Source organism: Pinus tabuliformis, chromosome 1_2 (genome assembly GCF_031772625.1).
Source record: "Pinus tabuliformis cultivar Carrire ecotype Pingquan chromosome 1_2, CPIR1, whole genome shotgun sequence".
Taxonomy (NCBI): domain Eukaryota; kingdom Viridiplantae; phylum Streptophyta; class Pinopsida; order Pinales; family Pinaceae; genus Pinus; species Pinus tabuliformis.
In genome coordinates, this window is record NC_142298.1 from 1028134339 (window position 1) to 1028159124 (window position 24786).

The 24786-nt window shown below is 41.5% G+C and overlaps 1 protein-coding gene across 3 annotated transcripts in view; it reads right to left on the reverse strand.

Moving 5' to 3' along the window:
- The window catches only part of LOC149209632 (alpha,alpha-trehalose-phosphate synthase [UDP-forming] 1-like), a 232362-nt gene that overhangs the window by 48796 nt on the left and 158780 nt on the right, over positions 1-24786 (reverse strand). For all 3 annotated transcript variants that reach the window (XM_089396424.1, XM_089396422.1, XM_089396423.1), the window contains exon 11: positions 4749-4866. In XM_089396424.1, coding sequence (XP_089252550.1) covers positions 4749-4866 — 118 coding nt within the window. The remainder of the gene's footprint in view (positions 1-4748; positions 4867-24786) is intronic.

The following is a 24786-nucleotide window of genomic DNA, read 5'->3' on the forward strand; positions in this document are numbered from 1 at the left end:
GAAGTGTTGATCCCAAGTAATGGGTCCTTGGTATTGTTTTATTATGGTTTTGGACCGTGGTATTGTGAAAGGCCTAAGACTATAAAAGAGGAAGGAGATCATTTGGCAAAGGATCATCTGAATTAATTGAATATCTAATAAGTGCTAGATCAGAAATATTGGTGATTGGGGTTATGGTGTAGATCTGAATCTGAATGAAGGAGGAACCTTAGCGCAAAGAGAAGGATAAGTTCTATTGATGGGTCATAATCTTTTGGCTTGAATGATAGTATCTTTGTATGATTTTGATCTGTTATATGTGGCGCATGCTTGATCTATAAATCTGATAATCTGGGTTAATTAGTGTCTGAATATTTGAAAGAGTGAATTATCCTTTATAGATCTGTACGCAGGTTCAGTGAAGCGAAGGTGTGTATACACGCTAGTTCAGTGAATAAAAACAACATATACGCAGGTTTCTCCAAACACAGAAGCGTATGCACGCAGGTTTCAGATTATTGAAGTAGCGTATATCTTTTGAGTTGTGATCTAGCTGCTTCTGTTTATTGCTGCAGTGTTCTGGGTTCAGAATTGGTGTGTGGTTACAGTTACTGTGTTCTGGGTACAGCGGTCAGAGAAGTGTTTATTTTGATTCAGTTCTAATTGGTGAAAAGGAGATTGTTTGATGCAGAAATTCTTGATGATTGATTGATGTTCATGGATCCAGTCTGAAAATTTATGAAACGTGGTCCCTAGAAGAAAGAGAAGGTTGTAGCCTTCTGTAGGCCAGCACCTACGTACTAGTATCTTGGCTAGTGCAAGAGCTAAGGGGGTTGTAGCTCCCTTCCAGGAGAAGCTGGAAAACGAGAGAGGGTTGTAGCTCTCTGCAGGTTGCAGCCTGCGTACTGGTAAAGAACTGCACCAGTACATTGTAAAAAGAAGTTTCTAATTAAAGGGAGATAGAGACGAATTGCAGCAGGTGGTTTTCACCCATATTTGGTTTCCACCTTATATCTTGTGTTCTTGTGTGTGATTGTCTTTTGCTCTGCTTTACTGTTTCTGGTTACTGGTTATTTGATACTGATACACAGATTAACAATCAACATCTGATAGATAAAGTAAATTATAAGTTTGCATTGTATACGTGGGTTTCCTTTTACATAGTTGCATATATACGCGGGTTTAATTAACTGAAGTAGCGTATATTATCTGGATTTGAAAAAGGGAATATTTGACTTGATAATACTGATTCACCCCCCCTCTCAGTATTATTTCCAATAGAGACTGCCCTTTGGCATGTGGTTAATGGGCTGCAATTAACAGTGGAAGCTCCCTTCAAACCTCAGTGCTGGATCTGGTAGAGATGCTGCTCTGTTTATTAATATTTCCAGGTGGAGTTTTTTTTTTCTCAGCAGATTAAGTTCTGCTTTTGATCAGCATACCTGGAAGTTACATGCTCATTGACGCAGCTGAGAATGGCTCAGTGTATCTATGCTATTGTCAACCTTATTTTGACCCATGCACACCAGGAGAAGACTACCTCATAGTCCCATTCCTCTAGCAATCAGTCCATCCTCGTTTTGGCATTTCTGCAGCAGCTTCCATTCATAAAAAAGCAGACGACACCACCTTTTTGAGAGAGAGAGAGAGAGAGAGATTACTTTTCCTTGATTTAACAGTACGAGATTTTACGAGTAGGGTTTGAATAAACTTCACATATCACCTTTATATATTGTGAGAAGAAAAGGGGGTATGCGAAGCTTATTCAAACCCTACTCCTTAATCATGGAAAAGTTGTGTTTAACTCTAATCTTTGGACTAGATTAATCCCTTCATATAATTCATTAAAACATCACATCTTGTGGCTACTACAGTTTCTCTTGTCTTACACGACTTTTGCAACACTGAATGATGGCTCTTCGGTACGGATGGGAGGTGGCTGCACAATATGACAGTGGAATGAAGACTATTACTTCTGTTTCAATTTGTTTCCTGGAATTAACAAAAGCAATGAAGCTGGGTTTGACCCATGTTAACAACACAATTTTGGAGATACTTTCTACTGGGCAGTCTGGTGTTAGTATATGCTCCTTCAATGTGTATATTCTGTCACGATTTTCATCAATGCAGTGAATTCTGTCACAATTCTGTCAGGATGCAGCTATCCTGTCATGACTACTGTTACCAAATGTCACTGCTTGTAATTTCCACTCGAAAGAACCCTTTTCCACTGTTTATTTAATAATCATTGTGGTTAGTATCAGGACTCACAATTTTTGGGATCACAAGTACGAAATCCAACTCCAACAACCAGCCAGTTCTTTGACACTAAATCAGTAAACTTATCTGGCTTAATATATTATTTTTTCTTTGATTTACAACTTACATGGATTTGCAGTGGAATGTTTTTCTTTTGTTATGAAATTGGTGTTTCTGAAATGATGATGGACAAGGACAAATGGGTGATCAAACACTGGAGACAGAAACTCTGCTCAAATTTGGTGTGGTCAAAAGCCCAATGATTTTGCTGCCAAGGGCAATGAACTTTGACAAAGGGTCTAGTGGCCAATGGCCAGGATCAGACTTGACCCTGATACAAAATGTGACGAACTAATCCAGTTCATATCACGAATGTCCAAAACATTTTGAACAGAATAAAGAATTCTGTTAGGAAATTAAATAATATATAAAAATGTATGAGATGAATATGAATAGGACAGAAATTAGAATATAATGAAGGCTCTGTTTAACCTAGGCAGGCACGCCTTTTCACTAAGAGACATGTCCTTTTGATAAGACACATCTTTTCATTTGTAATGTCATTTGACTATTTCATATTTTTATTTTTATTTATTATTATATATTTATGCTTGTTACTCTCTGGGAGCACCCTTCTAGTGTATCTTCAGCAGCCTGCCCCCTTCCTACCAACATTTTGTTTTGAGTTTCCTTTGTTCTCAGAATTTTCCTTTTGTAAATCTAGCATGTATTCAGTTCAGTTTCCAAAATTTCGATAGATGAAGTTGTGTGTGAAAGATTAACATCAAAATAGTAGCACTATCTTTTCAAGCAGATTGCTGTCTTTCATATTCTTAGCAGCGACATATTAAAAAATACAAAAACAGATCCAACTCTATCCTCAAAAGGTTGAAAAGTTGAAAGTGGCGTCAAAAGTGTACATGATTAGATCCAACATCTGGCAAATTTTCTAGGTGCATTTAAGAGTGAAGTATCATGAACCCCATAATTTACACAACAAAAAACAATAGCAATTATGTTTACTTGATTAGTAGCTGTCACAAACATTTGCAATCCAAGTTAAAACCCAAAGTAACTAAGTGAATGAATTCGAGAATTTTGAGATGCCTATCAATTATAGTAAGCACATAACCTTATCAAACCAACAAAGGACATGTTCGGAGGACCCAATGGAGGCAATGGCCATGGTCTCCAAGGAGTAGTATGCAAGGTAAGGATATTAATCTCTACCAGTGGCTGAATCTGCAAAGCTGATTCACTGAAATAGGAAAACCAATATAAAGATGGCCTTTACCTAGAATGGGTGGGCTGCAAACTTTATCTGAATGACGTGCTAGTGATGAATGGTGTGGCAGGGAAAAAGTAACTCAACCCCCTTAATCTTGACCCAGTCCTGCACAAATAGACTGGGTCCCAAAACCCCAGAGCTGTATAAAACAATGGGCTTGATAATGCTATGTAGAATCTCTATCTTTAGCTATATGTCATAAAAGTGGTATTGAAAACACTTCACTCTAAAGGGACTATGGAATCATATCCCTTGTTGATCCAAGTCTAGGGAGCTAGTGTCAAACAAAACCAAGGTTCATAATACTACACACCAAAATAAATGTAAATTGCCGAGATCTCAATCTCCTGACTTTGGAAGTAGAAATGGAAATCTGAAAGGACATTCTTCAAGCCATTGAAGATCACGACCTTGGTTTTACCAATGTTGACTGTCAATTATCAAGGATCACAAAAAATGGCTAAGGCGTCTTGCTATCTCTGAAGACCCTCTGGAGTAGAAGCTAGGAGGACCACATCATAGACAAAAAGTAGGATGGAGATCAAGACATGGTGAAGGATGCTACCATCCTTTAGCCGGATACACTTATGCAGAAAGGATTCCAACACATTTATGTATATCCCAAACAATGTGGGTGAGAGAACACCCATGCTTCACCCTGATGTACTCCTGATAAAATCTAACAAGCCATGCATTGTGCAAAGACAGCTTAGTACAAACTCATAGAGACGCATAATAGCAGTGAGGAAAGTCTCCAAGATGTCAATGTCTCTAAATATTTGAAACAAGCATGCCCTTAGAAGTTTGAACTGAGTCCAACACCTTTTGAAAATGTTCAAAACAGCAAAAGACTTTTGAAGAGTAATGTCTACATCCTCTATGAGAGCTCTAAGGTTAAGAAAATGGTGAGTGGTTTTGCACAAAGGTCAGAAACCTACATTGATAGTATAACTTCTAAGATATAACTCAAAAAGCAATGTTGAGAAGCACATTTATAAGACATAATTTTTCTTCTAAATCACAAGGTAATGCTACTACTTTCATGTGATTTAGAATGAAAATAAGTCTAAACTCCTCTTTTCGTTTCATTCAACTTTATAAATCATTTAAATTAAATACTTCCATCGTTATATGGTGTTCAAGTTTTGATCCCTATTAACTAGATAAGTCAAGTATTGACAAACAATTATAAACAAATTAAAGTGGTAAGAACATATAGTACCAATATAAGCAATCGATTGTTGGATTGTTGGTACTTTTCAACAGCCTTGTCCATGGGAAGTTGAGGAGGAATATGTCTCGTCCGTAATTGTGCCTCAACTATTGTATCCTTCAATTCACTACAATTATGCACAACAATTAGTTAATATAAAATACCAAGAGTAAAACAAACACATCTCCGTCAAGAAATCAACATTGGAATGTGAAAATTTCTAACATGAAATTCTACTTCAGTAAACATCAAAATAAATTCTACTGTAGTTTGTCACATAATAGCATAGAGAAAAGAACAATGAAATACAAGCACAAGAATCAATCACATCAACGCAGTTGTTTTTGGACAATAGTCCCAAGAAAAAACCAATGTGGGAAAACCAATGCAATAGATGAGGGTTTATTTATTATTCTTCAGCGACAATCTCTTTACAAGGAATGATTTGTAGAACATAGACAAACCTTTGTGAAAACAACTGAAATAATTTTCCTTCATCCACTGGAGAAATTCTGACACTCAAGAGACCCTCCAGCCTCCACTGCATCACCTTTGTGTCATCTTTGCGTGAGGACTGCATCCTTTGTTGCGTTGCCTCTCTGAGTTGTACCTCTAATGCACTGTGTCCCCTCCTCCTCAGTCTCGGACTGATGCTAATACCCTCCTCTTCCTTCACCCTACAACTCTCCCTCTGAAATTGAACTCATATTTCTTGAGAATTGACTTCCCTCGAGTCACTGATTATTTGCCCGGTGTGCCTCCAAATGACTCTCAATTCTTCATTTATACTTTTCATGTTGAGATATCAACAGTTGTGACCTAATCTCTAATCAAAGGCTAAGATTAAATTAGACTTGACCTTCTCTCTTAGAAGCTTCTCACCCATATTTACATTAATTCGTTTTAGTTATTTTAATTTCCCAAGTTTTAACTTAGGCACCATTAAAAATAATTAATTATTTGAATGACATGCACTCCGTGTGGAATTTCTCCAAACGATTTCTGGGCCTTGGAGATCTCATGTGTTTTAGCCCCTCCACAAAATTTCAGAGCTAGAGCACATCCGATGCTACCCAAAAATCAACACTTCCTCTTACCGAGGAATGTGCTCTAGCAATACTTCCCAGTAGAAGTATCACATTGATCCACGACATCGATCCTTTGCGCTGCTGATGCTCGACCTGTTGCCCTTCATCCACTGCACTGCTACATTCTGTACTACTGCCCATGACACTACCACTAACATTGTTGCATATGTACTGCAGTTCCCTCTTAACTACTGCACTATCCATTTCTGCTACTGAAACGGATTCTCAATCATCCCCATCTTCTCCTTGAAATAAACAAACTTTGTTCTTCCTAGAGCCTTGATGAGAATGTTTGCCACCTGTTCTCCTGTCGAGGTGTACTGTAACTGTAATGCACCTCGCTGGACATGGTCTCTGATAAAGTGACAACTAATGTCAATGTGCTTCGGCCAATCATGAAAAACTAGATTCTCAAAGAGCTTGATGCAACTCTGATTATCACACAAAATTTTGGTCACTTTCATCCTTCTCCTAAATAGATTCACGAGCAACTTTCTAAGCCATATGGCTTCACACGATGCTATGCTAGCTGCCATATAGTCATCTTCAACTAAGCTCAGAGCTACGGACTTCTATTTCCTACTACACCAGGAGGTCATTCTTGATCCAATGTTGAAACAGTACCTAGTGGTACTTTTTCCATGTACTGAACTTCCAGCCCAATCTGCATCAGTGAACCCACTCAATCTTATATCATTGCCTCAGGCGTACATTAATCCATGCTCGACTGTTCCTCGTATATATCTGAGAACATGCTTGGTTGTTGCCTAGTGTGTCCTCTTCGATTCCACCATGAACTGACTGAGGATGTTGACAGCGTAACAAATGTTTGGCCTGGTGTTGACCAGATACATCAGGGACCCTATGAGTTGCCTATACAAGGTGGGATCTACTTCTTTGTCTTCAGACGCATCAATCTTCTTCCAGTTGGTAATCATTGGAGTAGCCATGGCCCTACAGTTCTGCATTCTAAACCTCTTTAAAAACTTTGTAGCATATCTCCCTTGCCCAAGGGAAATTTCACCCTTCTGCTCCCAAACTTTTAACCCCATAAAATAATGCATCCATCCCAAATCCTTCATGTCAAATTCTATAGCTAGGTTTTCTTTGCAATCTTTGATGAGCCTAGATGAACCTATCAGAAAAAGGTCATCCACATATAACACCAGAATTAGAGGCTCATTCTCTACAGTCAGATAGTAGAGGTTGGGATTTGCGTCACTCTTGACGAATCCCATCTTTTGCAAGTAACCGTCAATTCGACCGTACCATGCTTTAGGTGCTTGTTTAAGCCCATACAAGGCATTCTTCAACCTACATACACGATTTTTCTTCTCATGTGTCTCAAAACCTCTGGTTGTTCAATGTATACTTCTTCTTTTATCACCCCATTCAAGAACGCAGTCTTGACGTCCATCTGGTGAATCTCCCACCCCATCTAAGCTGGAAGGGATATCATGGATCTAATAGAAGTATACCCCCATCTGAGCTGGAAGGGATATCACAGATCTAATAGAAGTATACTTGGCTACTAGGGCGAAGGTTTCTTCGTAGTCTATCCCTTCCTACTGAGCATACCCCTTAGCCATGAACCTGGCTTTTTATTTTCCACACTGCAATCTGCAGCATACTTGACCTTGTAGATCCATCTTCAACCTACAAATGATATGTCCTGAGGTCTAGGTACCACTTCCCATACATCATTAGTCATTATGGACCTGTATTCCTCCACCATAGCATCTACCCATACTTGATGCTAAATGGCCTCCTAAAAACTAGAGGGTTCTCCAACCTAAGCCACCAAAGCTTGGTATCTATTTGGTTGTCTACGCTCCCTTTTCTCGTTCCTAGAAGCTCCAATGAAATCCATTGTGTCCCGTAGTATCTGTCGAAGTTCCCGGCTCGTTCTTCCACTAGTAGTGGGTGGATCTATTTGCTCCTCCTGAGATTCTACCCGCTATGATGCTTATGGATTCTTATGCCTTGGAGAAATACTGGTGCTGGTTTCTGCTGGTCAAAGTGGTTGGACCAATGGATCATCAGTTGACTGCTCTTCGGAAGGCATTTCTCGGGATTTCCTAAAAGCTTTGTCCTCCATGAACTTTATATCCTTTCGTACTACGATCTTTCTATTGTCCAAAAGGTAGATTCTATATGCCTTAGCGTTCTCGCTATATCCCACAAGATATCCTTTTTCTGTAGTTTGATCCAACTTCTTCCTCTTTTCTTCGGGTATATGGTAGTATGCCAAGCTCCCAAATATTCTAAAATGACTTACTTCAGGCTCCTTGCCGATGAAGACACTCTCTGGAGTAATCTTACCTAATGCCCTGTGAGGAGTCATGTTCTGAACATGCGTTGTTGTGTTGCATGCTACTACCCATAGAGTCAACAATTGACTCTTTTTCCTTTCAAGTTACACCAAGAGTGTTACACAATGTTTGGGGATGCTTTATGAGATTTGGGGTGGATAGTGTATGATCAACCCCTAGAAGGTCCATGATGGATTTGTACATTTGCAATAGCCTACTCAACAGTTGCTTGAACTCAATGGCGTGCTTCCTTGATATTCTCCCATAGGGCATCAAAGATCTCTTGACAACTTCGGTGACGTTCACTTGATAGCCACATGGAGATCTTTCCCTGCTTAGTGAACACCACACATAGGATGATGATTGTTTTGCATCCTAAAGGAGGGTATTGGTACCTAGGCCACACATGGTATCTTGAATGTTCGCACAAATTCTTGATGTGGGCTCAAGGACACCTAGGTTGTGCTACTGTTCATGCAAGGGGTGTGGACCTGATTGAGTACATGGCTCAGAAGGATCGATGGAACACTTGAGGCTTGTAGGAGTGTTGGAGACACCTCATTGAGTTCCTTTGCATTTCAAGCATTGATTATGGACAAGATCAACTTCGATCTTGACATGTGTACCCTTGGAGTGTACCACTCTACAAGTGTGAGCATCTATGTAATTGTTGTTAAATCCCCTAATACCATCCTAGATTTATTTATTCCCAACAATATATTTAATTGAACAAATAAATTTTGAATTACCAAAAAATAAGATCACTAGTATTCTAACCTCTAGAAATATTTGTAGCGGAGATTGAGGAGATTGTTTGTAAGGTGACTCATCATTGTAAGGCTCTTTGAGTTTGGAAAGTCCTTTCCCTTTGTCAAAAGGACTTCGCTCTTGTAGCATAATAATAATAAAATCTTGTTCTTGAGGGAGCTTGGGATCTCTATCCCATGGTATCTCACCTCCTTGTTTGAGGGAGGAATTCTCTTTCCCTTTTCCTTAGCTCTAGATTACTAACTTATTTCTCTTGCATTGTTAGTTTAGATCTCATCTCTTTAGTTGCATTCATTAGCTACTTGATCTATTGCATTTGGAATTGTTTTTGTCTTTGGTTTCATTTGCAAGTTGAAGATTTTACGTAGTCTCTTTCTAATCTTGTTAGCAATTTCATTTGCCCTCATTCACATCAACTTTCATTGTAAAATATTACTTGTTTCATTGCCTAACACAAGTAAATTCATCTTAAGAAGTTTTTATTATTTAAGCTTTTGAGATGTTGCTCTAACATATAACCTAACTGCATCTCTATTGTTTCATTGAGTAAACATTTAAATAGCTTCACTAATCATTATTGTAAGTTAATCATCCTGTGCTCGTAAGTCTAATCTTGATTATAAGTGAATTGGATCCTTCTTCTATTGAAGCAATATTGTCATTAAATCTCATTGGAACATTTGCATTTGCATCCTGAAATTTACCTCCAAGCATAAGCTTGATTGATAGAGAGATAGAACAACTTTTTCATTCCAATTTGAGAAACTTTACCCTTAGGAAATAGTTAACACAAGTGACCTTGCAAATCTCTTCTACGCAATCCCTTGTAGGGATGGATGTTGATTTGGGGTAGCATCGGATGTGCTCTAGCCACGAAATTTGGTGGAGAGGTTGGGGCACATGAGATCTCCAATGCCCATAAAGGGTTTGGGAAAATTCTAAACAATTCAAGAGATATTAAAATAATTAATATTTTTTAATGGAGTCCCTAAGTCTAAACTTAGGGAAATTAAAAATATTAATGTGAATTAATATGAAATTGTGTTAGAATGGTCCAAAAGACATGGATCAAGCCAGATCTAATCTTAGCCGTTGATTAGGGACTTAATCTCGGTCGTTGATATGTCAACGAGAAAAGTATAAGAGGGGGCTTGAAGGTCAATTGGAGAATACACTAGAGTGATTAGTCATTCTATTCTCTAGAGCGGGGTTTGCTAAGGGAGATAGAATCAGTGATCGGAGTTGCAGCTGAGGGGCATTGAGTACAGAGAGACAGAGATAGTGTCAGGAGAGTAGCGCAGGAGCCAGAGAGAGTGACGCATTAGCAGTTAGGGCTCACGCAGGGCCACACAAAGGCAGTCGGGAGTTGCGCAGTGCTTTAGAGAGGCCAGCGTTGATGACGCAAAGGGCCAGAAGGCTGACGCAATGCCTCTTGAGGCTGACGTGGGCCCATTCAGGGTGACGCCTAGGTCAGCGCTAGGCAGAGAGAGGTTGACACAGTCCAGAAAGGCAAACATTGGGGTTTCTGGGGCAGGTTGGAGCTACGGAGCTGTTGGAAGGTTTATCCGGGGTTTCAGCCGGGACATTTGTCTCAGACTGAGAGGTACTACTGCCAAGGAAATTCTCTGTTGGGTAAGCCAGATTTGGCACCCGAATAGTACTCTAAAATTGCTTAATAAGAAAACCCTCAGATAGCTTCACCAATTTCCCGCATTAGGTTTTTCCGGGGACCTTGGTCCAAAAATAATGGTGTCATTTGGTGTGATTGTCTCTGTTTCCTTCAGTAGTTGATCTGTAATATGTTGAGCATACACTAGTGTTTATTTCCAATATTTACAATGTAAAAAACTTGTTAGGTGAATAAGTAGGTAGGAATAAATCAGTAAAGTGCATGGAGGGTTTCTAACCTGTAGACTTAGAAACTTCAACAATGGAGGCACTTGGGTCGTTAGAAGTCTTGGGTAGGTATTGTTAATGAGGCCATAGCCTCCTTCCCCACCACTTTTTTCTACAACCTTGTTCTAAGACATGTTTCAAAATAATTGAGGAGAAGGCTTTCACCTTAGAATAGGGCATATAGTTAAAACTATGTTGCAGGAAACGTGGGGCAGAAGGGCGTTTCCGTAGGGAAACAAGTACGAAACGCTGAAACGCGTTTGGTATGGCCCTGAAACGCGTTTCAGGCCGTACTGCCACGTTTCACGAAACTGAAACGTGGCCAGTACGGCCTGAAACGCGTTTCAGGGCCGTACGACCCACGTTTCAGCATTTACTTGTGTTTTTATTTTTTATTTTTTATTTTATTTGTTTTCTAATCTATTCTTACGTTAGCCTAATGACTTCTAGTTGCTTCCAGATGCCTGTCTAAAGTTATAAAAGTGAACTTTTTCCCTAGTGTTGATATGCAGTTCATGGTAATGTTAAATTCTTAAAGTAAAAGTGATATTCTCCTTTATTTTTCATTTTCATCCTTTTACTTAAATTTTTAACATTACCATGAAATGACTCAGGATGTTTGAGAGTGGTTTCGCCCTCATTGGATTTCATATGGAGAAAGTAGAATTTTAGATCTCACTCAAAATCCAGCAGACTTATTTGTTTTTCAGGATTTCAGGATTGGGGGGATTGCAATGTTTCCATTGGATTTTATCATGTACTAGGGTATGGAACTTGTATTTAATCAAGAGAACCAAGCCCTCTATGCAGGGGAGACTCCCAATAATCAAGAGAATGTAGGGTGCTAGGGTATGAAACTTGTATTTAATCAGGAGCATTAAGGTTGTTCGACTATGTAGGAAGAGAGAGAATCAAGCACGAGACAAGAAATTAGAAATTTCTCGTGGCTGATTTTGGATATTTCTATTTTCATTATGTGATTATTCATGAGTAAATGTGATGCAAATTTAGATACTTATAGTTTATGCATTGACAATTGACAGTTTTATCATAATGTAATAAATTAGAATGTATCATATATGCTTTATGATTGCACATATTTCTTAAATGTCCTAATATCTATCTATCTATCTATATCTATATATATATATATATTCGCATTTCCCCGTTTCCAAAATTTGGGGAGGTCGCGTTTCGTATCGCTTCCCGTTTCGGAAACTCGTACCCGTTTCCCCATTTCGTGCAACCTTGAGTTAAAATCAACCAAGATCTTGCATCTCACAAAGATAGATCTTGCATCTTCATTTCGCATTTCAATTGATTATCTATAACTAGAATCGTGAGCTTAATTTGTTTACTTGTGAATCTCACATTGTTGTACTTGTCTTTTTTTTTTTTGTGTAAGTAAGCGATTGTATTAAAGGAAAATATAGTACAAAACTTCTACAAACTGCAGAAAAACGGGCCGCTAAACAGCAGGCCTAGCTTCAGGAAACTAAAAAGAACAGACTGCCCACCACGCAGGGCGGCTTAGAACCACAAGACTGACAGGGCAGCCGGAAAGGATAAAATATCCACCTCGGCTCCCAAGAGAAGAAGAGACTAGAGCAAAGCTGAACAAACAGAACCAGAAGAAGAAGGAAGACCGGTCCAAACCAAAGATTCTACACAACGAGGGTGGAATCATTTGGTCGACCTTTTTTCCCTTTCTTTTTACCGACTTTGACCCAACCAGTTGGATCTTGTTGGTCAAGAACGATTTGTAAACTGTTTTGGGCTGGAGGCGAAAGCTCCTTGTCTGAATCTGAAGGAGATGACTCATGAGTTCGTTTCTGAGAGACGGGAGGAACTGTTGCTTCCTCGTGACGCGCTGAAGGAGAAACCTGTTCTGGCATTTCGTCCATGACTTCCTCATCTTCCTCCTCGTCCTCTTCATCTGAGCTGGAAAAACATCCATTGGGGGAGGATCATGAGGTTTCCAGCTTTTGGATTTTGGCTTGGATTTAGCTTTCTTTTTTTGGAAAGGCATTGAAGGACACGAACTTTGAAGGTGCCCTGTGAGATGACAATTTCGGCACCGAAATGCTGTATTCTCGAAATCCAGAGGTTGAGTCCAATGGAAATCACCTATTTTGAGAATGATCTGCTCAGGAAGTCCTTTACTTATGTCTATTTCTGCGCAGATTCTGGCGTAGGTATAAATTCCTTTTAGCCCTCGTGAGGGATCTGTGTCGAGGTAGCGACCTAAGGAATTGCCAATAGCTTCAAATACAACAAAGTTCCATAGATGCGCCGGAAGGTTAGGGAGTCTAACCCAGATCGGGAGTTTGGTGATGACTGCTGTGGAAGGATCGAACTCTGGGAACCACGGAGTAAGGAACAGACCCGCAGAATTCCAAAACCAAGGGCCTCCAGTCAAGACTCTTTGGTAATCCTCACTGTCAACAAACAGAGTTATAAAGAAGCCTTTAGAACAGAAAATAACCTTGCAATTGTTGGTCCAATTTGCATGAATCCATTGGTACAGATCTGCTGTACTAGGCCAAAGACCATTGAACCTGCAAATGATGCCCTTCTCTGCAAACACCTGGTGTTGCTTTTCCAACAAGGGATGTGATATTTCAATGGTGGGGGAATCCTCCAGCTTGTCCACTAAGAAGGGTTTGGGAGCTTGAGCAGGAGGAGCTCTTTCCTTGGGCTTCTGAGAATGGACCGCATCTTTATAGGAAAAGGCTGCAGCTGAAGAGGACTGTCCAACAGCACCCCCTCTCAGACGCATGGACAGGGTAATGGAGGCATTTCTTTGAATATTATAACAGGACAGGGGACAGGTATCCTCCAATTGTTTACCTTCATAAAGGAGACGCTGGAAGATTGTCGGGATCCCCGCCTTATTTTCCAGGAGTAGCTTGAGGTGTTGTACCAGATCTGAAGATCTCACCCAAAGCAGCATTGACTTACCGGAGATGAGTACAATCATAATCTGGAATGGTTCTGAAATTTCTGTTCTCTGCGGGCTACTGTAACCCTGATGGCCAGGAAAACTGGTAAGCACGCATCTGTCTGGGAGGGAGGCACTCCTGAGACTCACGGATGTTAGATTTGCAAGGTTATGCTTAGGCCATGCCTCCGCTGAGTCTTGGGATTTAAGCCGGAGACTTAAAACCTTTCCAGCGCATTCCGTTTGAGCTGAAACAGAGAACAGGCCCCTGATTGGGATAAAATCTCGAAGGGGCGTTTTGTCAAACATATGCCCTGCATCCTCCTCAAATTTGGCGACCTTTGCAACGGCAAGCTTAAATGCTTCAGCTCTGGTCGTCTCGTTCACCTTAGACCACCAATCGACGCAGGCTCTCTTCCTCCAGAACACATTTGAAGCAATCCCTGCCAAATCTCTTCCATTTTTGTGCACTTCATGGCTCTTCGCCATAGAATTCGTCCTGGAACTCCGTTTCTTGCCATGAGAATGAAGCCACGAGAGCCTCAACGAGAGCTCCAGCTTGATGGCCACGAAAGCAGCGAGGCCGTAATAACCCTTGGCCTTCAGCCATGGCAGCTCCTCCCACTTGCAAGCCGACGGAGGAGACTTCGCACTTCTCAGAAAATCACAGTTAGCAATCGCGTCCATGACTCGCTTTTTTGTAAGGAATCTGTGAGGCTTCTTCATTCCACCTATCGTCAACGCAGATTTCCGAGTAGCCATGGTTGCAAGCTGCTTCCTCGGCGCCTTCCCGCCTGAGGACTTACGGGCATTCTGCTTCGATCGGGCCATTTTCCGCCAAACCCTCGCTCTCAGTCCTCTCTGCGAATTCTTCTAAACTCCAGGAGGCTTTCTATCTCTTTTTCCATTGTTGTACTTGTCATTTTAAAGGCTTATTGAATATCATTTTAGTTGAAGTACACATTTTATTTACATCTGCAAATCCATTTCTTGTTGCTCATATATCTAATGTTGAAATTTCTAAGTCTAACACATCATAAATTCTTCCTGCATTATCTAGTTTATTTCACCTACTTGTTTATTTCTTAACAAGGTATTTAACCATATAAATACTGAAAATAAACACAAGTGCAATCTTAACCATCTACAGATCATCAACTGAAAATAACAGAAAACACACACAAGGGGCACCGTTATTTTTGGACAATCGTCCTTGGAAAAACCCAACTTGGGAAAACCGATGCAGCAATTCTGAGGGTTTTATTATTAAGCAGCTTTCTTGAGTACAACTAGGGTGCCAAACTGGTTCACCCAACAGAGATATCTATCTGGCAGTAATACCTCTCTTCGAAAGCAGATATTCAACAAGTCTGCTCCACGAAAATCTTTCCAATGCTTCTTTGAGGCTCTACGTTAGCGCTCCTAGCCTCTGCGTCACTCTAAAACCCCCCTGTGTCTGCCTTCTGCTTCTCTGCGCTGGTTCTCTGGACTTCTGCATTACCCACGCAGGCCTTGCTAGCCTCTGCACAGTCACTCTGGCCCTTTGCGAGTCTGCATGGCTCATGTTGGCTCTGCGTAGCCTCCTCAGTATTTGCGTTGGTCCTTCGGCACTATCTCTGCCTCTCTGTTATGCAATCACTGCCCCTCACTGCAACTTTGATCACTTGTTCGAATTTTCTCAACAAACCCTACTCCAGAAAATCGAACTAACTGATCAATCTTGGTGTGTCTCCAACTAACCCTCAAGCCTCCTCTTATACTTTTTATGTTGAGTCTTCAACGGCCAAGATTAAGTCTTTAATCAATGGCTAAGATTAGATTTGGCTTGATCCATGTCATTTAGAACATTCTCACCAAGTTTTATATTAATACCCATTAATATTTTAATTTTCCTCGGTTTAGACTTAGGAACTCCATTGAAAATATTAATTATTTTAATATCTCTCTAACCGAGTGGAATTTCCCCAAACCATTTCTAGGTCTTGGAGATCTCATGTGCTGTAGCCTCTCCACCAATTTTCATGGATAGAGCACATCCGATGCTACCCCAAATCAACATCTAGTTGTTGTAATCTTTTGATCTCTTGTACTAACTTTCTCTTGCAACATTGTTTCTCTTATAACATGCGATATAGTTATTTTGTGCAAGCACTGTAATTTGTAAGGCACTGGTCTCATCACTATTTATCTTGTTAAGTGTCGTATCAATTTAATTGAATCTATCCCTAAGAATTCACTTTGCTCAATAATAATAATCTCACTTGCCAATTAGCTTCAAATCCAGTAGCCTACAGGAGTCATTTCCTTCCCCTTAGTCTCCTAGAACTTGTTGTTCGAACAGGTTTTCCCATTTCATTTATCTTTACGGATTACCCCTCATAGCTTGTCTAGGAGAGAGCTTAAATAGAGTGAGTAGGGAATAGGTGACAACCCCTACTCTGAGCATTGCGCCTTAGGTATACACTTTGGGTGATAACACCCCTCCAAGGCCTATGTATCTATACCTCTCTACTCCACCATCTGCACATCTATAAAATTGTGGGTAGCCGCAGTATCCACCAGCACTGACACACATTGTCCCTGCACTATGCCCTTGATCTGTAATATCATATACTTCGGGACTCCCCAAAGTGAAGCAATGACAACTCCTATAGGAAGAGGTGGGCCTCCCCTTGCTCCCTGTGGCTCGTTCCCTCCTCCAACTGTCTCTTGCTCGACCTCCTGCTCTAGCTCATTGTCTGAGAACCACCCTATTTAGTGGGCTTTTCCCTTGGTACACCGATCTCCTAGTGCCCATGGTGATGGCTCCTAGCATGTGAAGCACAATTTCCTCCTATATAGGTCGATCTCCTAGTGCCCATCGTGATGGCTCCTAGCATGTGAAGCACAATTTCCTCCTATAGAGGTCTCTCCTAGTCTCATCATCTAACTATCCATGTCCTGTCCACTCCTTCTAAGGATGCCTAGTGTCCTTACCTTTATGGGGAAAGGTAGGCCTGGGAAGCATGGGAAATTTGGTCTTCCAAACTGCATTAGTCATATCCTTGGTCTGGGCAATGGCATCCTGCAGAGATCTAGGTGTGTATGCTCTCACCCAACCACGCAAAGGCATAGTTAATCCCTCAATGAACAACATAATCAATCTTGCCTAAGAAATATCAGACACCATCACAACTAGTCTTTGAAACACGACCATATATGTCTAGGTGATGTCAGTTTGTCTCAAGTTGGCTAGCTCCCAGAAATGCACCTCAGGATTTTTCAAGTCAAATATCTCAACCAACCTCCTTGTAAACTCAATGTAACATGTGATGTTGGCATGCCCAACGTAACTAGCCCATGATACCACCACTCTTGCGCATCCCCATCCAGGAGCAACATAGAAAATCAAATAGCATCTGGCTCCCTCATGGGGTTCAAATGAAGGTAGGTGTCCAGCGTCTATACCCACACTCTGGTTGAAGTCTTGGCTAATCCATCAAAATTTGGAGGGGAAATCATCCCCACCAACTTTCGCGTGACTTTTGCGTGACCTCTTGTATGATATGACCCAGCTCCAGTTCTACGCCTCTTTAAGGTGAATAAACTCCCCAAGTGAGATAGCCCTCTTGATCCTGGGGTCCAACCCATCATACTCCTCCCTGTAGCGAAAGACCTCACCAATTCTTCAAGTGTGTTTAGTTCTCTCTCTCTCTCTCAGGTTCATCCACAAACTGCGTCATGGTGGGTCGTTCAAACTATCCACGCTTAAGGGTATAGGGCGGTTGGTTTTGTACGCTCATGCACGTGGCTACCTTCTCTAAATTCCAAACGAATATCCCCAAGGTTGGTGTGAGGCTGTTGATTTTGTACGAGTGTCCCCTGTTGAGAAATCTAGGGCATTCAAAGTTCACAATTTCTCTTCTTGAGAACTGCCTGTGATGCACTTTTATTTCTTATCTTATAGTATTTTCTTCATTAGCTTATTAACGTGTTCTTTCATCAAGACAATTACCAAAATGCATAATAAAAGACAAGTGACACAATTTGTAGGCTTCTCCAGCCAGGGCCAAAACCTCTCACCTCTTGAGAGGAAAACCTGATCAAAATTCTCCTTCTGGGTCTTCAATTGATAAGTACCAAGACCATGACACAGACCCTTGATTCCAGTATCCTCCCAGGAACCTTGTCGCTAACCCTGATGCTCTGCCTCTTCCTTCCTTTGCCTTTCTTCTTGATCCTGAATTGCTCTCCTCAGCTCCTTCTAGAGAAACTCGGTCTCTATCCTTCTCACCGCTCCTCAACTTCCCCTAGAGAATCTCGATCTCTCGGTCTTTACTAGTCTCTTCTAGAGAAACTCGATCTCTAGATTTCTATCTCAACCTCCTAGAAGAATCCTTCGCTAGCCCAGAAGAAACTTCGTTGTCCCAGAAGAATTACTGTCTTCGCACTATCCAGAAGAAACTTATCTTCACACTGCCCAGAAGCATCTTTGTTGCCCTAACTTCGTACTGCCCAGAAGAATCTTCGTTGCACCAATTTCGCATTGCCCAAAAGAATCTTCGCTATACCCAGAAGAAACTTCGCACTTCCCCTTTTCTGCTTCTCCTCCACACTTCCTTTCATCCTCTCTTCGCACTTCTTCCTAAACCGATTTCAGATCGAACTTCTTCTCCAAATTGTGTGGCACCAAATAAGGCCGAGTTGGGCTATTTATACACTTCTTCACTTGATCTTTAGGCCAGCTTGATAGCTGGAGTTAGGCTGACTTTATCTAGCAGCTTCTTCATCGTTTGTAGGCCGACTTGAAGAGGTTATGTGCCAAGTTCTTGGAGGATACTTTACATAGAAAATATTAACCTTTTACAAAGTGTAACATGACTTCATTTACATGACAATGACTCTTACATTTTATGATTAGATGACAAATAAACCGTAGAGACTCTCAATGGGAGTCTTGACTCAAAAACAAAATCCATTGCTCATGAAACCCATGAAGCAAGTCAATATAATAATTTCAATTTTCTTATTTGCATCTTATTACATAAAATCATAATGTCAAATACTTTGAACTCCCCAAAGAGAAGGAATGACACCATCTGTAGGAAGAGGTAGGCCTCCCCCTGCTCCTTGTGGCCCGCTCACTCCTCCAACTGTCTCTTGCTCGGCCTCCTCCTCTGGCTCACTATCTGAGAACACCTCTATATAGTCGGCTTTGCCCTTGATACACCAATGTCCTGGTGGCCATGGCTCCTAGCATGTGAAGCACAATTTCCTCCTCCGGAGGTCTCTCCTAGTCTCATCATCTAGTTGTCCACGTCCAATCCACTCCTTCTGAGGAGGCCTGGTGTCGTTACTTTTCTAGGGAAAGGTAGGCCTGGGAGGTGCGGGAATTCTGGTCTTTGGAACAACAACAATCATATCCCTGGTCCGGCCAAAGCCATCTCGCAGAGATGTAGGCCTATATGCTCCGACCCAGCCATGCAAAGGCTTTGCTAATCCCTCTGTTGATTTTGGATATCATCGGATGTGCTCTAAGCCTCAAATTTTGTAGCGAGGCTTGGGCCCATGCATTCCAAACAACCCAAAAACTGTTTATGTTTATTACAACTTGCGATTGTTGTCCCATTACTATCATGATGCAAAGACTAATAAAGACCTTAAGGTTTGGGACAGGAATCCAAAGGAGCCAAATTTGGAGGATGGAGTGTTGCGATTAGAGCAATTAGAGGATGCTCTTATCCAGGTATGTCCATTGTGGTATGAATTTTGCTTACAAAGCATTTCTCTAATTCCTGTTTATAATTTTTTTGTTAACTAGTGGTTCTTTTGGTATGAATTTCTTGAGCAATTCCAGGATGATGATGATCGAGTTGAGATGTCGCCTCCATCTGGTCCCTTGGTTCCCAGGTTCCATGGTTCAACACCAACACCAGGGGGTTCGTCTTCATCTGTTTCAGTGCCACAACTTCCACAGGCACCATCTTCTTCACTGCCACCACGTGGAGGCCCACCGCCACGTTCTCTTCGTCGTGGAAGGAGAGATTAGTAGGAATATTCACAATTTACGACTTTTATCATAGATTCATCATTAGACTTGTAGGCTTGTTGTGAATTTGAACCTTTTTGTCTTGGCAGTGACCAAGTGACCTATTTTGTAAACATTATTATTTGAATTTTGGACATGACAAATGTTGACAGTTGCTCACTTGCTAGATAATATGCTCTATGTTTTATGTTTTATAATATGCTTAAATGTTTTATGTTTTATAATATGCTTAAAAATTTGATGTATGTTTGTATTTGCTAGAATATTGATGGTTGATGCTCGAATAATTAATCATTGATGTACAGTGGAATCATGGATGCCATATCTATCTTGATTTATGTAAAAATATGCATGTTTTCATGTCTTATACAACTAATTTGGTATTTGGCATGTTTTTTTTTAATGTAAATGCAAGTATATATATAGTAGACGCTTCTGAGATGCTTCGCTTCCTAGATTTTTTGAAAATGACGCTTCCGCGTCCCCACTTCCAAAAAATGTCCCTGCTTCGTGCAACATTGTGTCGGTCTATATCAGGTTGGCCAGCGCCAGGAAATGCACCTTAGGATCTTTCCGGTCAAATCTCTCAAGAGCCTCCTGGCATGTGAAGCACAATTTCCTCCTCCGAAGGTCTCTTCTAGTCTCATCATCTAGTTGTCCACGTCCAGTCCACTCCTTCTGAGGAGGCCTAGTATTGTTACCTTTCTATGGAAATGTAGGCCTAGGAGGTGTGGGAACTCTGATCTTCCGAACAACATCAATCATATCCCTAGTCCGGCCAATGGCATCCTGCAGAGATGTAGGCTTGTATGCTCCCACCCAGCCACGAGAAGCTTTGTTAATCCCTCAATGAACAACATAATCAATCTTGCCTCAAAGATATCAGAGACCATCACAGCTAGTCTTTGAACTCGGCCATATATGTCTTGGTGTTGTCGGTCTATCTCAGGTTGGCCAACCCCCGGAAATGCACCTCGGGATCTTCCCGGTCAAATCTCTCAACTAGCCTCCTTGTAAACTCAATGTAAGATGTGATGTTGGCATGACCCAACGTAACTAGCCCATGGTACCACCACTCTTGCGCATCCTCATCTAGGTCGAACGTGGCAAATTGTATAACATTTTGGCTCCCTCATTGGGTTCAAATGAAGGTAGGTGTCTAGCTTCTGTACCCACGCTCTGGCTAAACTCTTGGCGATCCATCAAAGTTTGGAAGGAAAATCATCCCCGCCAACTTTTGTGTGTCCTAGTTCTGAATCTGTTGACCCCCTCTATGAGATGACCCAATTCCAGTTATGTGCCTCTATTTAAGGTGAATAAACTCCCCAAGTGAGATAGCCCTCTTAATCCTAGGGTCTAACCCATCATACTCCTCAACCCCTATAGCAAAAGACTTCACCAAGTCTTTAAGTGCTTCTGGTTCTCTCTCCATCATATGTTCATCCACGATTTGAGGCATGATGGGGTGTTCAGACTGTCCATGCACAAGCATGTGGGGTTGTTGATTTGTACGCTCATGTGTGTGGCTCCCTTCTCTGATTCTAGAACCACCATCCCCATGGTTGGTGCGAGGTTGTTGATTTTGTATAAGTGTCCCCATCATTCGAGTCACCACATTGATCATCTCCCTATTCTGCCTCAACAACTCCTCTAGAGTCTCATTGCTCACTCTACTGCCACCTTACTCAGGTCCCCTCTCGTTCTCCATGTATTCCTCCACCCAAATGTCACCCTCTATGGTGTTCCCAACCTCTATATCTGAAAAGGGATCAGGCCTGTGTCCACCACTACAACCCCTTCTTCCTCCTCAGACTTTGCCCCTGTAGTAAACTACTCCACCAAAATGGTGTAGCATCACCTACTCTTGTGCCCACAACTGGCCAACAACATGCTCTGATACCAATGTAATGTTCCACACTAGGAAAATATAGTAAATAACAGATGCATGAACTAAGCTAAACAAACAAATATTGAATGCAAAAGCTACAATCAGTAAACACCGAAAATGGGACCAGATGTCTGAGTTGTTGTATTAATTTGGAAAAACGGAGTACATCAATGATAGAAATGGAACCTGGGCCTACTTGTGAAAATTCTTACACTCGAAGGAACTGCTACTGCAGTGAATCTAAATCTACTTCACCTACTTGATTTTTAAATTACATTCATCAAGCTATTCTTTTGAACACTCAAGCAATTTACTTATGCAACCTACACTTAATTAAATATTTGATCTCATGAAACACAAAACAGAGCAAAGAACAAGATACATAAGACACTTATTTTTGGACACAATAGTCCCCAGGAAAACCCAATGCGCGAAAACCGATGCAGCAGTTATGAGTGTTTATTATTATGCAGGAGAAATATCTGAATACAAATATAGGATGCTCATCTAGCAATCCTTTACAGAGAAAATACTGGCGGAAAATCTGAGTGAGTTTTACCTCACTTCACCAGGTAGAATTACGTCTGATCTGGCACAAGACTGGTTGGCCCTGGCTATTTCTGCACTGGCCATGCATAGGCTCTGAGTCAGCCCTGCGTCGCCTCTTCTACCCTCTACACCAGCTTTCCTGGTTGTTACGGTAGTTCTGGATTCTGCGTGACAGGCAGCTTTTCTTCTTTGTGTTGGCCCTTTTAGCTCTACGTAGGGACTGCATGGGCCTAGACTTTCCCAACTTCAGCTCTCTCGGCTACTGCGTTGCCTCTTCGCAAGCTCTCTCCACCTCTTTGTCAGTATTCTCCAAAAAGTCCTTCCCCCGGATTCTCACTGCCCCTCTACTGCTAAATGATCACTTAGTTCGAATTTCTCAGCTTCCTAGCCCCAAAAATCAAACTCTAGATCAATTCTCTCTCTCTCTGTTTTTCCAAATGAACCCCAAGCCTCCATTTTATACTTTTCTTGTTGAGTCTTCAACGACCGAAATTAAGTCTCTAATCAATGGCTAAGATTAAAACATGACTCGATCCACTACCTTCTATATCATTCTCACCCATATTTGAATAATACTCATTAATATTTTAATTTCCCTAAGTTTAGACTTAGGAACCCCATTAAAAATATTGATTATTTTAATAAAATACAATCTGGGTGGAATTTCATTAAACCTTTTATGGGTTCTTTAGAACTCATATGCCTTAGCCTCTCCACCAACTTTCAAGGCTAGAACACTTTCGATGCTACCAAAAACTAACACTCCCTCTTAGCGAGGAAAGCACTCTAGCAACAATGTCCACCTACATGTTGTTGTGTTTCTGAAGCACCTACTTTCTGCACTGCTGCTGCCACAAACATGGTGCTACCACTGCCCATGACACTACCACTGCCACTGTCGCATCTGTACTATAGCTCCCTCTCAAGCGCTACATCTACTATGCTGCTAGCACTGCCACTGCTAACACTACATCTGTACTGCAACTCAGTTGCTGAGAAAAGCAACTGAAAAACATCCAAAATTAGTTTAACTTAACTATGTTCAACATAATATAATGAATGTTGGAATCTGACTATTGTTGATTCAGACCCTATGAATCTTCTGCGCTGATGCTGATTCCTGCACTATGCCAACTGCACTGCTGCCAACCTTACTCTGCGTTGATCAGTCTCTGGTCCCCAGCTACTGCATCTGTCCTCCAAACACTTCACTGCATCATCTGACACTAAGTCCATCTCGCTACTGCTGAATCTTGGGCTCCTGTAGCAAGGAATTGATCCAATAGGTGGACTCCTCAAGGATCCTGCCCACATGTAGTCCTCTTGACTATAGCTCAATATCGCCCCATCTCCCTCCTGGAGATGTGTGGGCAATCATGGAAAACTCATCCTTGTCAATCTTTGTTGAAGCAGCCTTACGATCATGTTTCTCATCCTTGTCCTTTTTCTTCAAAGGACATTGGGATGCATAGTGGCCCAACTCGCCACAACTCAAACATTTCACCTTCAAAATGTCCTTTTTCGATTCGGCTTCTGTTGTCCCTTCGATGCCAGAGTTGTGTTCTCCTCCTCCTCCTTCGTCTTTCAGCCACTCCCACTGCTGCCACTAAGGTTGACCTTCACTAGGTCCCTCCTTAACTCCTCCTCTTGAAGAGCCGCGCACATCTCCTCCCATGATGGTAGTTTCTCTCTACGCAATATACTTTGGACGAAAACTTTCCATTCATCTGAAACTCCATTCAGGGCTATCCTCACCATCGCAGTTGACTGAGGAGTGGACCCCACTGCAACAAGCTAGTCTCTAGTGTAATGAAGACGTTGAAGATAGAGGTCCACCCCTTCTCCTTTTTGCATCAAAGTCCACTAGAACTTCTGCTCCAAAGACATCTTCCGCTGTTTGGAAGAGCCTTCATACAGAGAAGACAAGGCTTCCCACATCTCCTGGGCTCTATCCTTGCCTTGACATTGTGAGACCACATGATCTCGAACTCGAAAATGAGCCTCTTTGCCTTCCCCTGCTCGGCCTTGTACTTCTTCTTTTGGTCGTTGTTAGCAGGAACAACTACAACACTATTGGCGTAGGTCTCGAGATCATATTCCTCTAGAACAACTAAGAAACTGGTCTTCCATATGACATAGTTGGAGGCACCATTCAACCTATCCTGATCTCTGAGCCCATATGATGCCATCTCACCCAACTGTCGAACTGACTCCTCTAGTCACTACATAGTACTGCTCAGCTACTCAGCAAGTGAGAAAATTCCCCTTCTACATGTATTTGTTTTTTTCTAGCAGATTTCTGACCCGACAGAAACTGCACCCTTCAAGCACTGCATTGAGGCTCTTCGTCACTCCCTCTGCCTCTGCAAACTCACGAACTGGAAATCGTACCTCTCTGTCATCTCACTCAAAGAGAGATTTCCTCGAATCTGCTTCCTGAGAGGGACTACGCAATCCCTTCAAGGGGATTCGAATTGATGCCAAGTGCAGCTTTCGGCCTCACTGCTCAGGACTGGATCTGCTCTTCCTGTTTCAAAAGCAATGCTCTAATACCATGTGAAAATTCCTACACTCGAA